Raw genomic sequence first — 14,856 nt, forward strand, 5'->3', positions numbered from 1 at the left:
AAAGTCTTTGGACATCATTACAAATCCAGTTCAAGTGTTGTATCATTTATCTGCAAGTCTGTACCTACACAACTTAGGCTGCAATGGTAGCCCTGTACCTCGAGCAAATGTGATTCATATCATGAATATTATATATGGGTAACATTTGCAAAGTTTGGGCAACGAATACAAAACCAAGTCAGCTTCTGTAGTTATCAAGTTTAAGTGCTACATCTTTTAACTGTAAGTTTGTACCTATACAACTTAGGCTTTCTGTTCACCCACCAGAAAAAATGGGTACCCGGTGGGATGAGTCATGTGACTATTAACCTTCTAGCGCCTCAAGGGCAGCTTGGGTTATCCAGGGTAATAATAAGAGCGCTTTGAGCAGGATATTCATCCTGGAATGGCGCTATAAACTTGGATGATTACTGATGATAGCCTTGCACCATTATATGATACATATCATAAATATTATGCGTAACGATTGCGAATATTAGGTAATGAATACAATATCAAAATGCGATCTTTGACATGTTTTCACCATGATGACAGTGACCAGTAACCATTATTGTCAAAATAGATATATAACAGTGCTGATTACAATCCTGTCAAGCTTAGATACATTTCATTTTACAATCTCGCTTTGATAAATAACAACATATGGAAGTAAAAATGCACCTTTTTAAATAAAATTCATGAATATTCCATTCCAGTGATCATGTATAATGAACTGAATTGATGATGGTATACGGTGTGATTCACCAAATAAGCAAGTGAATTGGAACAGCCCTTGTCAAAACACACATCCAATATCTCTAATTGGTTTTAGTGAGTGAGTTTAGTTTTACACCGCACTCAGCAATTTTCCAGCTATATGACGGCGGTCTAATTGGATTTAGAAGCACTAGTATGAGTGAAAACTGAACTTGCTCAAAAAAGGTACCAGCACCTACCAGACTGTGGCACTAAAGTGATATGAGAGGTGAAGTCTGTAGTTCAACAGCGCTTCTCTAACACACATTCAAGACCATTCAGCTGTTGAACTACATTATTCACTGAGTAATCAACAATGGATGAAAATTACACTATCCTAATTAACCTAGAACATAACATGTTTCCTAAACCTAATCATGTGCTGTACTTATAGCACCACAAGGGCTGGTACAATCCACTCACCTTATTCGGTGAATCAAACCGTAAACTTTCATGAATTCTATCAATTATTCGTAATCACTAGACTAGAATATTCATGTATTTATTAAAAAGGAGTGTTTTTACTAGAACTTGGGTGTTATTTACCAAAATGAGATATGGCAGATGGACTATATCCAAGACAGGCAGGACAATATCCAGCACTCATATAAGTATTATTGTACAGTAATGTCGTCACTGGCCACTGTCATGATAAATTAACACTGTCAACATGGTCACATGTAAAGATTATTATAAGTTGTTTACTGGTCTCGAGGGGAACATGGGCTGATGTACCCTCGATGTTTGTTTATGTAACATAAAGAAACATCGATGGTACATCAACCCATGGGCCCCAAGAGACCAGCGAACAACTTATTTATCTTACTGAACACCTCAATGGTAATTTTGAACTTTTTGAAGCACGGGTATCGGATCATAGTATGGAGTACCAGAAGACAAGACGACAAGAAAAACAAATTTAGAGTTATGTCCCTTCCATCGATTTGTATTCGCAAAACATCGGTAATTTCCGTACATCATACATGATTTAATGATATTCGAGATAAAGAATTACAACTACACGAAGTACCAAATGAGTTCGGCATTCCCAGTGGGGTACATAGAAAATGTTACTTGCTTGTAAGCAGGTACATTGAAAATAATAGAAGAGTGCTCAGCCAATCAGAAAACGACATTTATGTGTGAGGCAAGATAATTTGTTTAGTTTCACTTGATATAATAATACTGCATCAACTGCTCATTTGTTATTGTACTGTTAACCCAATATTCATGATTTGTGCCATATTTAAACCAAGGCAGTAATAATGAGTGAGTGAGTTAGTTACTTTAGTTTTATCCCACACTCAGCAATATTCCAGCTACATGGAGGTGGTCTGTAAATAATCAAATCTAGACCAGACAATCCAGTGATCAATAGAATGAGCATCAATCTACACAAATGGGATACGATGACATGTGTCAACCAAGTCGGCAAGCCTGACCACCCAAATTAGTCGCCTCTTATGACAAGCATGGGTTACTGAAGATCAATTCTAACTTGGATCTTCACTGCTACATCACTTTTCACATCTGCATTAACAACTCACCTGATAATTCTAACCAATTCGTAAAATGCCTGGTCCACATTTGTTCTATTTTTGGCACTTGCTTCAATATAACTTATTTTCAAACTGCGGGCCAGCTCTATACCTTTATCCTGGGATACCTGAAAGGGAGATAATCATTCAGTCTTGTGAGTGGGGGAAACTCCATGTCAGCTTATTGTGATAGTACCAGTACAGTGGTCAAATTTAGCACTTAAGAAAGGTCCTTGTGTTTTTGTGTTACCATATTGTTAAAAGTTGGAAAAGCCTGTGTCCTCAAATTCAAACACTCAAGTCCCTTGAAGCCGTAATATTGAAGACTGCTGTATCATTTAACATGATGAATTTTCTTTCAAATCCTGAAGTTTGTTTGAAATACATGTTTGTATTTACAGGATACCTTTTCAATTAAAACTGCTTTTGTAAAGAGATACTTTCAACCAAGATGTGTGTACAAAAGAGGAATTCTGTCCCATGTTAAGATTCCTTTAGACAGCAACATTTTCTCTCCCATCAGCCTGCCGCAGGCATGCACTTTTGGTACAGCATTACATTACTACCAGTGAGTTCACTGCTGTCAGAACAATGCTGAGTTGCACTAACAGAGGGTGTCTAGTGAACACCGGGAGGCTTGAACCTTTATACTTGGTATATTTATTTATTTGAATACCTATATGTTAATGAACACAAAAGAGGTTGTAAAACAACTGTTTCCACATCTGACCTCAACTGATCACATATTTAGACAATAACTTACAAGTAACGGGGAATGACAGATTATCTTTCCCTAGTTATATTTATTACGTAATTCTCCAGCTTTGGCAAGAGAATTACATAATTAATATAACGAGGGAAAAATAATCTGTCATTCCCCGTCATGAGTTGGTTATTGTTTTTATTAACCATATCAGTTTTCAATCTAAAATATGCTAAAATAAAAACAGCATTGTCTGTAAGGAAAAATGCGACGTGGGGAACCCCCATATCCCTACACATTGATTGGCTGTTTTATTTTCTGAAACAGCCAATTATCATTCACCAAAAGGTGTAACCTCCCTAGGGAAAATATTACCCTGTGTTCTCCTTCCCATATGGGTTATATATACTTGTCATCATAGCTGTACAATGCAACATTCTTGTGAGTTGTTGAACACTGCAATGTGTCTGAAATATGATGGCAGTCAGAAATAGTCAAGTCTCAACAAGAGACGGATGCTAGAGCAATGTTCAACGATATGGGCACTCATCCACCAGGTTATCTGGTCTGTGAACCTGTGAACCTCATACAACGCTTCCTTAGCATAGGTTGCTGGGGATGTGACCCTGAAGCCCTTCGAGGATCTCCCATGTGAATGAACGTCCTCAACCTTGCACCATTTAGTTAGGAACATAAAATGAAAACTCCTCATCGCCTTTACAGTTGATTTGCATCATAAGGCAGGGTACAGAAACCACCAGACTGTTACACTAGACTGTAACACCTGACTAACAAAACATGGCTTCCAGCATGATGTTATCCTGTGAGACTTACATCCCTCTGATGCTCTAAGTCGGACTTGTTTGCTACAAGGATCATCGGAAATTCATCTCGGTCTTTCACACGCAATATCTGCTTGTGGAACTTGTAAATCTCTTCAAAACTGAAACAAACAAAAAATTATCATCATTATCAAACACATAAAAAAAATTCATTAATAAACAAGATAGTTAGGTGGAATTTGACACATATTAATTACACATGAAAAACTATACTAAACTTCAATCACAATTATATCATCAGACAAATCTTACAACTGGACACAGTATACAAGAAGGAAGACCTACCTGCTGATGTCCGTGATGGAGGACACAGAAAGGAAGACCTACCTGCTGATGTCCGTGATGGAGTACACAAGAAGGAAGACCTACCTGCTGATGTCCGTGATGGAGGACACAGAAAGGAAGACCTACCTGCTGATGTCCGTGATGGAGTACACAAGAAGGAAGACCTACCTGCTGATATCCGTGACGGAGTACGCAAGAAGGAAGACCTACCTGCTGATAGGGCTTCAAAGAGTCCATTTTTTGGACTCGACTACTCGAGGGGTGAGACTCGACTCGGACCCGAGTACTCGAAATTCATACCTTTCAAGCAAACGTTCAATTGTCAAGATAGTTATCTAATCATTTTCAGAAGTGAAATCTCAATCGATGTATAATATTTACTATCATCTGCAGACTTGTAACAACTAATACCATACAGCCACACTGTGTGAGGAGTAAATTATTTAATCTAGGTGTTAATAAAAACATTATCAGATGGGTTAAAGAATTCAGGGTACATAGAACTCAGTATGTCAGTGTCAATGGCTATCAATCTTCTTTTCTCTCAACCTCTGCTGGAGATCCACATGGCTGTGTTCCTTCATCCGCACGCTTCGTTTTGTATACCAATGACTGTTACTTGTCAGTATATGACTTGTTTACTGTGAAATTTGCAGATGACGCCACTGTTACTGGCCTAATTTCTGATTCTGAACATTATTATCATCAAGGCAATGACAAAACCGTAATGACAGTTTTTTATCAAATCTTTATTCAAAGTGTGTTGACCTACAATTTTCTATGTTGGTATGGGGATCTGTCTCATCGCAACAAAAACAGACTTTTCAAAATTGTTAATACTGCTTGCAAAATTTCTGGAGTGTATTTCGAGTATAGTCAAAAAGGCAGCTAAAATTAGATTTGATAGTTGACATATTTGATCTCACCATTTTGAACTACTTCCTTCTGGACGCTGCTGTCTATTACCTTCCCTCAAAACAGAACTCGACAGTCTTTCATACCATCAAGTATTCGTGAATGCAACAAATATTTTGAATCATCATCATGTGATTAGAACTAGAATTATTCAGCCTCTTTACCTATGTGGTTAATTGAATTATATCACGTCAGTTTTATTTGTAAATAGCATTCGTTTTGAGCATGTAATTATTGTGCATATTTTCGTGAACTGTGTATATATTCATGTTGAGACAGTTTGGATGTATGAGAATTTCCTCCGGGATAATAAAGTTATATCTTTTTCTTAATATTAGACGTTAGCGGCCGCTCATGCTTAGCACATGGCAGACAGTCTGTCAACATCAATAATTCGAGTTATCTCCCCTTTTCGAGTCCTCGAGTCCTTGAAAATGGACTCGAGTCCAGCTAAACCCGACTCGTCCTCGAGTACTCGAGTACCCGTGGAAGCCCTACCTGCTGATGTCCGTGATGGAGTACACAAGAAGGAAAACCTACCTGCTGATGACCGTGACGGAGTACACAAGAAGGAAGACCTACCTGCTGATGTCTGTGACGGAGGACACAGGAAGGAAGACCTACCTGCTGATGACCATGACGGAGTAAACAAAAAGGAAGACCTACCTGCTGATGTCCGTGACGGAGGACACAGGAAGGAAGACCTACCTGCTAATGACCGTGACGGAGGACACAGGAAGGAAGACCTACCTGCTGATGACCGTGACGGAGTACACAAAAAGGAAGACCTACCTGCTGTTATACGTGACAGATTACACAAAAAGGAAGACCTACCTGCTGATGTACGTGACGGAGTACACAAGAAGGAAGACCGACCTGCTGATGTCCATGATGGAGTACACAAGAAGGAAGACCTACCTGCTGATGTCCGTGACGGAGTACACAAAAAGGAAGACCTACCTGCTGATGTCTGTGACGGAGTACAGAAGATGGAAGACCTACCTGCTGATGTCCATGATGGAGTACACAAGAAGGAAAACAAACCTGCTGATGTCCATGATGGAGTACACAAGAAGGAAAACAAACCTGCTGATGTCCGTGATGGAGTACACAAGAAGGAGGACCTACCTGCTGATGTCCGTGACGGAGTACACAAGAAGGAAGCCCTCCCCAGACCTCATGTACTGCTCTCTCATGGCACTGAACTCCTCCTGGCCTGCTGTGTCCAGAACTGCAAGCAGTCACAACAATAACATTACTTACTAATTCACAAATCAACAAATACTTAACATATGTTAGAAAGTACGGAGAGTCTACAAGTCCTTGCTATGGAACTGGAACCTGGGAACACTATGCTAAAACAAAGACCAACATATCTTTGGGAAGAAACTAAGACCTCTGAGCATAGCTTGACACCTGCAGATAGATAGCCACACACCTGCAGACCTATAGCCACACCCCTGCAGAAAGATAGCCACACACCTATGGAAAGGTAGCCACACACCTGCAGGAGAATAGCCACACACTTGCAGACATATAGCCACACACCTGCAGAAAGATAGCCACACACCTGCAGACATATAGCCACACACCTGCAGAACGATAGCCACAAACCTGCAGACATATAGCCACACACCTGCAGACATATAGCCACACACCTGCAGAAAGATAGCCACACCTGCAGACATATAGCCACACACCTGCAGACATATAGCCACACACCTGCAGACATATAGCCACACCTGCAGACATATAGCCACACACTTGCAGACATATAGCCACACACCTGCAGAAAGATAGCCACACCTGCAGACATATAGCCACACACCTGCAGACATATAGCCACACACCTGCAGAAAGATTGCCACACCTGCAGACATATAGCCACACACCTGCAGACATATAGCCACACACCTGCAGAAAGATAGCCACACCTGCAGACATATAGCCACACACCTGCAGAAAGATAGCCACACACCTGCAGACATGTAGCTTGACACTTGCAGACATATAGCCACACACCTGCAGAAAGATAGCCACACACCTGCAGAAAGATAGCCACACACCTGCAGGAGAATAGCCACACACTTGCAGACATATAGCCACACACCTGCAGAAAGATAGCCACACGCCTTCAGAAAGATAGCCACACACCTGCAGAAAGATAACCACACACACATGCAGACATATAGCCACACACCTGCAGACATAAAGCCACACACCTGCAGACATATAGCCACACACCTGCTGAAAGATAGCCACACCTGCAGACATATAGCCACACACCTGAAGACATATATCCACACACCTGCAGAAAGATAGCCACACCTGCAGACATATAGCCACACACCTGCAGACATATAGCCACACACCTGCAGAAAGATAGCCACACCTGCATACATATAGCCACACACCTGCAGACATATAGCCACACACCTTCAGAAAGATAGCCACACACCTGCAGACATATAGTCACACACCAGCAGAAAGATAGCCACACACCTGCAGACATGTAGCTTGACACCTGCAGACATATAGCCACACACTTGCAGAAAGATAGCCACACACCTGCAGAAAGATAGCCACACCTGCAGACATATAGCCACACACCTGCAGAAAGATAGCCACACACCTGCAGAAAGATAGCCACACACTTGCAGAAAGATAGCCACACACCTGCAGACATATAGCCACACACCTGCAGAAAGATAGCCACACACCCGCAGAAAGATAGCCACACGCTAGCAGAAAGATTGCAGAAAGATAGCCACACACCTGCAGAAAGATAGCTTGACACCTGCAGACATATAGCCACACACCTGCAAAAAGATAGCCACACACCTGCAGAAAGAAAGCCACACACCGACAGAAAGATAGCCACACACCTGCAGACATATAGCTTGACACCTGCGGAAAGATAGCCACACACCTGCAGAAAGATAACCACACACCTGCAGAAAGATAGCCACACACCTTCAGAAAGATAGCCACACACCTGCAGAAAGATAGCCACACACCTGCAGAAAGATAACCACACACCTGCAGAAAGATAGCCACACACCTGCAGAAAGATAGCTTCCACATTGTGGTGGTAGTGCTACGACTGTTGCAAAATATATGTTGGACTATGGAAGTTACGATCCTCCTAGCGGTAAGATCATTTTGTAGAACAGAGCCTGTTCTTGTTCCTATGGGACAAAACATCCTCCCTGCCAGTCCAGGAATATCAGCAGCTAGACTTGCACAAGTCTCTAAGGTAAACATTGATAGTTTAAGTGATAATTTAATTTTTTTTTATAAATAACAGACTGGGGCCGTCCGCTTATCTAGACTTGCCTCTTCAAAGGACAGAATTACTATACATCCATGGGCTCAGCATATATATTACATCATATTTATTCAGGGACTAAGCGTTAGTCCACATTGTGGTATGCGCTGTCACTCTGATTCATGTTGCTAAAGCCATTCATATCTTAAGAACATAATGGAGAACACACCGAACTTGGACCCCATTACCCAATTACTGACCCTGACAGACAATGCATTCTAAACACAATAAACTTCAGTACAACATATCACGCCATTATGAATTCCTGAGGAATAGTTGTGTTCTCTTTCACAACCTGGCAGATCATGAAATAGTTCTGGAGATTACAAAGCTGAAACAGGAAATCCTAAAACACTTGGATGGTCACTCTTGTGTCAAGAACATTCAACAGTGCGGAACTAAAATACTACGTCCGCCCAACCACACTGTCAGCTTGTGTCAGTGCGATAAGTAGAAAGTGACACCTTTAGGAGAGTTTGTAGTTGGTGTGTGCTCAAACACTGACGGACTCGTCAAACATGGTGACCCGACTCCAGTCAAATATATTCTTCCTTAAACTGGTTTACTGTGGTGGTCTGCTACAGGAATGTCACTGATATACCATGTAGTTGACAGGACAAATAGATACACATTCCTCACCTGGCTCACTTCCTCAACATGCTGGGTCATTTATAGCATGTAGAGTGAGTGAGTGAGTGAGTGAGTGAGTGAGTGAGTGAGTGAGTGAGTGAGTGAGTGAGTGAGTGAGTGAGTGAGTGAGTGAGTGAGTGAGTGAGTGAGTGAGTGAGGAGGAGTGAGAGTGAGTGGGTGGGTGGGTGGGTGGGTGGGTGGGTGAGTGAGTGAGTGAGTATGTGAGTGAGTTTTAGCAATATTCCAGCAATATCACGACGGGGGACACCCGAAATAGGCTACCCATGTGGGGAATCGAACCTGGGTCTTCGGCGTGACGAGCGAACGCTTTAACCACTAGGCTACCCCACCGCCCCAACAGAATCAACTGAACCACAACAACGCCTGCTGCTAATACACACCCTCAGTTTTATTTGTATATTTTAGCACAAAGGCTAATGTAGCCTCCCAAACTTTTATTTCACTTGAATGTTGTGCATACAACCCTGATGACATAATACTAGTATCAAAGCAGACAATATGTGAGGTCAATAATCTTTGTGTAATGGGCCATGAATGACAGTGGTGGGCAATTCCAACCCAACTAAGTGTATGAAACTCAGGGGGTTCTGGGGTGCTTATGGTTGATGGTACTGGTGAGACTAGCCAGGACATCAGATATGGGTGTTTCAAATCCTACCCATTTTTCTGATTTCCTGAAGTTATTCAGGAGAACCAGCTATGGGTTTTACCGATGTGAGGACTGAAGCTGGAGTTCACATAATGAGCAAACATTCCATCCTCCTTCCATCACCCTTCATACACTCAAACCAGTAGACGATAGTGGGGCAAACAAAGCCAAAAGCCTAACGTTCAAGTCCCACATAATTACGATAAGTGAGGCCCACTTATGTTGTCCTCAATCTATAAATGGCTGGAATATTACTAAAATCATTTTACAAATCACTGAAACGAATCATTTCCACAAACATAGATATAATCATAGTGAGCTTATAAAGCAGACAAATCTGACTCTACAGGTAGCACACATATGGAACTTCCAAACCAACATTGGGAAAACTGCCAGGTCGACCATATTACCTTTTACCATTTACTGTTACAGAAATTAGTTGTATGATAACATACATAACATTCATCCTGTCTAGCAGATACTCTGATGTCTATCTCATGTTGAGAAGGAAAAGAGGTCCTCACTTCTCCAAGCCTAAACGAGATCAACATGGAATCCAGCTGGAATATCTTCCTGCCCTCTTGAGCAGCTGACTGCCCAGACCCAGTCAGGACACAGAAACATGCCAGCTTCAACTTGCAGTGCCTGGTAGATTTGCTGTCATAAAATATTTATATCAACCATTCCAGAGCTAATTCTTCTTGCCACTTGTGGTCTATTTTTGAGATTGTCGGTTTTACTCGTCAACTCTCAGTCTTCTGTTACCTTCACCTATAAACTGACCTTCGTTTATCTTCAGCATCAACAGTGGTATGATTATTCCAAGTTTAATTAACAGTTCTTAAGTGGCAATAATAAAACCTTCGCTTTTGAAAAATAGAATAATTCTAGTTTTGATACTGAGTGAGTGAGTTTACTTTTAAGCCGCTTTTAGCAATATTTCAGCAATATCGTGGTGGGGAACACCAGAAATGGGCTTCACACATTGTACCTATGTGGGGAATCGAACCCAGGTCATTAGTGTGATGAGCGAGCACTCTAAGCACTAGGCTACCCCACCACCCCAGTTTTGATACTGAGAGGCTCTATGAATGTGCACTGGATAAGAGTCTACCTAGTCATTTGTGCATGTAAGGGAAAAGATAAGTCATTAAAAAACTGTTCATCCAAATTATTGAACTATATCCTGCTTAAGGAAGAGAATAAAACATCATTTACTGGTTTGCCATCAATCCGATGTCATTTAAAAAATGTGTTTACATTACTAAACTATATCCTGCTTTAGGAAGAGAATACATCATTTACTGGTTTGCCTGCCATCTATCAGATGTCATTTTAAAAATTCATTTATATTACTAATCTCGCTTGAGGAAGTGAATTTACAAGGAACACAAGATTCTGGGATATATGTGTTCTCCTTCTGATATATCACGCTTGCTGATACAAATCCTATACATTATACACAGATAAACTATTCAAGAAGGAAAGTCTCCATTGCCAATATAAACATTCTGAAAAACATTTACAAATATGCACTGTACTGATATACGCCATGTCACTATCACCTGTCACGATATTGTGTGGAAGTTTCCTCGCTCTTGTACTCTATTCATATTGAAACATGTATTTGCTTTACAACCATGCTCGACTTATCTATTGAATGAAATAACACAATAAGAGAAATCCTTGCTACTGTCTACTGCAGAGGAACCCTTTAAAAAAATAATGACGGTAATATGATCAAATTACAAACATTATATCAATAGTAATGTACAAATAATTCTCATTAAGATCTTAAAAATGTGTCTTAGCAAAACACTATTTTCTACAGAACCTCTTTAACTTTTAGTGAGTGGGTGAATAAATAGAGAAGCGAAATGCCATTCAAAGAGCTGACGAATTGAAGTCAGGACATGACGGGTTGGAAGTAACCCTGTATTTTTCATTCAGGCTGCCTTATCATGTTGCTAGGTGGCCAGTACTCCATCAACCCTTCATGGGGACACTTCAGCTGAAGTCTAATATGATCCCTTCCTGCTAGTCCACTTGTGCATGGTGTGTTTGCCTCAGTGGAATAAACAACATACACTGCAGCGATAAGCCCAAGCAATGATATAGTCCTCTATCACACCAGGAACCATGTCATTTAGTATTCATGTACATCAAAATACTTCCTTTCTCAAGTTCCGATTTGGTGCATAAATACATGGACTGCAAGCCAAGCTTGGTGTACAGGACGCAGGCCGTAATCATGTAGTGCTTTGGCGTCAGTCTGATGTGACTCTGAGGGTAGTAAAGGCATATATGTCTGCCGCATCCCATGATTGTCAGGGCAGTGTTTGTCTTAACCACCAATTTTTGTTTGCTTCCCTGTGAAGATTTCAGGGCAAAATATGTCCAAAACATAAATATTGGGATTTAAGGGCAAAATATGTCCGAAGCATCCAATATTGGGATTTAAGGGCAAAATATGTCTAAAGCATCCAATACTCAGGGATTTAAGAGCAATGTTTGCCTAAAGCACCAATTCTTGCCTCCATGCAAGGATTTCTGGGCAGATGATACCTGCGGCACTCATGCTTTCTTTATATTCATAGGGAAAATATTCCATGACAAAATAGCTCTACAGCATCGCATACATGTCTCCTTGTGGGGGTAGGTGACGAGATATGTCTACAATTACAGAGTTGTGTCCCTTAGGCCCCCCAGGAGCCTGGGTGTGGTGGTTGTGGGTGTGGTGGTTCAATTACCAGAACCACTTCGATTAGCACCATCCTGATGCTCTTCAGCTGCATCTGGCCACTGACACGTCATGACGTAACTAATATAACAGACACAGAGGACAAGTGATGCCAAACCAAACTCAGTCACTTATACAACACTGTCACAGCGACCCAGTTATGACAACCTCTGCCTGAATAAACATGTACAAATGTACTTCCACACATTAATTACCCTGTAGCCATGATATGGCCCTCAACAAACTGTTGCAGCTATGGCCCCTCTCATTATTACTGCTATTTATTAATGACCTTATCCACATCAGGCGATATTAGACATATCACTATAAGCCTTGGTCCAGAGGCAAAAAATAGAAAGGTCTCACCCTTAGCGTAGCTTGGGTACAATTTTGTGCTCCAGGGCACCTACAGAACAATCACTATCACATTACGCTGACCTGGCACATTGTACTTCTATACAGCTACTTGTATGGTAGGAACAGCCTTTGTAGCCGGAGGCACCCGTGAAGATCTGGATTGGAACTGATCTTCAGTAACCCATGCTTGTCGTAAGAGGTGAAAAACGGGATCGGGTGGTCAGGCTCGCTGACTTGATTGACACATGTCATCGTAACCCAGTTGCGTAGATCGATGCTTATGCTGTTGATCATTGGACTGTTGTGTCCAGACTCGATTATTTACAGACTGCCTCCATATAGCATGAATTGCATAAATTAAACTAACTCACTCACTTGTAGCCGGGGAGTCTATGTCTGCTCACCATTTTTTCACAAAGTTGAAGGTTCCTATGTGAATACTTTGAGTTATGAAGGTTTGACACAACCACAAAATGATGAATACACAGGGACAAAGTTTTTACTTGGAAACACCCATATGTTCCACACATCAAAGTTTGACAACATGGTACTTGACAGTATATCTGTCAGAAACATATCTACACGGTCTCTTCAGTCCTGCTCCACCTGGCTGTCTTAATTATCATACGTTGAAAATATTTTCATCATTAACCTCTCTTACCATTTCGGTATTGCAGGGATGGTGATGGAGAAAATGTATAAACTCAAGTGTTTACCATAATAATGACAACCACTTGTGCAGCCCCATTGTTTTCGTAAATCAGTTGATGGAATACACAAGAAGTAACAGGTATTCAGAAATAAAGTGCATTTCTTGTTTTATTTATAATAATATGTTCTTGCTGAATCTGTACTTTTAATAGGTCAAGTCAACTGAGCCACTGATGAAACGGGGTGGTAGGGTAGCCTAGTGGTTAAAGCGTTTCCTCGTCAGGCCTTCGGGTTCGATTCCCCACATGGTTACAATGTATGAAGCCCATTTCTGGTGATCCCCGCCGTGATATTGCTGGAATATTGCTAAAAGTGGCATAAAAACATACTCACTCACTGACTGATGAAACGGACATATCACTTACTCACTGACAGTGAAGGTGATGCATGTTAACGGGGACTGTTTGGGTAAGCATTTACAATAAGGTTAGTCCTACACTTAACCAGTTAACTGGTCTGGAGTAACGGGAAGCATTCAGATGTGGGTAATCACATACTTGCAGGCTGAGTGGACTGTGCTAATTGATGGTTGATACCCAGGTCTCCTGGCAACTGTACATCATGTGACAAACACATCACACTCTCCACACATTCCACGTCAAACTTTCCACAACTGGAATCTCCAATCAGTTGAAGCCTGACTTCGGTGGATTCAAATAATGACTGATTTATCAACCAGAGCAATGGACAAGAAACAAATATACTGACAATATCGGGAACAAATAATGGTGTAACTCCAGAAAAATGAGACCATAAAGGTCAAACATGGAGTTTCTGATTCTGGTCAATCAAGAAACAAGAAACACACATCTTCCCTTATTGGCCTGAATCTTAATCCACTGATGGTACACAAATTACAGATCACATCTCCCAGTTAAGAACAATCAGCATATCAACCTGACTGCAATGTATGTAGGAACTACTTGACTTGCACTCAGTTCTACCATGATAAACAACCACAGGCTACAGATTCATGCTATTTGTCTTGGGTGACGTACATTTTCTCTTGTTTATTTGGCTATCAAACACATCTCCTCTACAATACTTCCTGAATCATCAATCCTGAATTGGCAATTATCATCTTCATGGCATGTGGTTCTACTTTCAAGCCCACTAGTGCCCATTTGTTCAGTCTATCTATTGCCCATTTGTTCAGTCTTTCTATTGCCCATTTAAGAAACATCAGAAATAATCATCCAAGCATATATCTACGCAACATCTTCCTATAAACATCCCTCCCAGTAATTCAGTACACTAGTCAAAGTGAATATGCTATACCAAGTTTATCACTTTTATGGATTACCCCACTTATAAAATACAACATAAACAACACGTATGGACAACACAAATAAGTATGTTAACTCCAACAATTGATTACCCAAAGAAACGTGTCATACCCCAC

At 41.0% G+C, this 14,856-nt stretch overlaps 1 protein-coding gene across 1 annotated transcript in view; it reads right to left on the reverse strand.

Annotated features, from left to right (window-relative positions):
* Positions 1 to 14,856, reverse strand: part of LOC124263408 (ras-related protein R-Ras2-like) — a 51,348-nt gene that overhangs the window by 9,452 nt on the left and 27,040 nt on the right. The window contains exons 3-5 of the mRNA XM_046698028.1: positions 6,147 to 6,249; positions 3,811 to 3,919; positions 2,283 to 2,401 (exon numbers count right to left, since the gene is read on the reverse strand). Coding sequence (XP_046553984.1) covers positions 2,283 to 2,401; positions 3,811 to 3,919; positions 6,147 to 6,249 — 331 coding nt within the window. The remainder of the gene's footprint in view (positions 1 to 2,282; positions 2,402 to 3,810; positions 3,920 to 6,146; positions 6,250 to 14,856) is intronic.

The sequence above is a fragment of the Haliotis rubra genome, unplaced genomic scaffold, assembly GCF_003918875.1.
Source record: "Haliotis rubra isolate DU_JTF1 unplaced genomic scaffold, ASM391887v1 Scf88, whole genome shotgun sequence".
NCBI lineage: Eukaryota > Metazoa > Mollusca > Gastropoda > Lepetellida > Haliotidae > Haliotis > Haliotis rubra.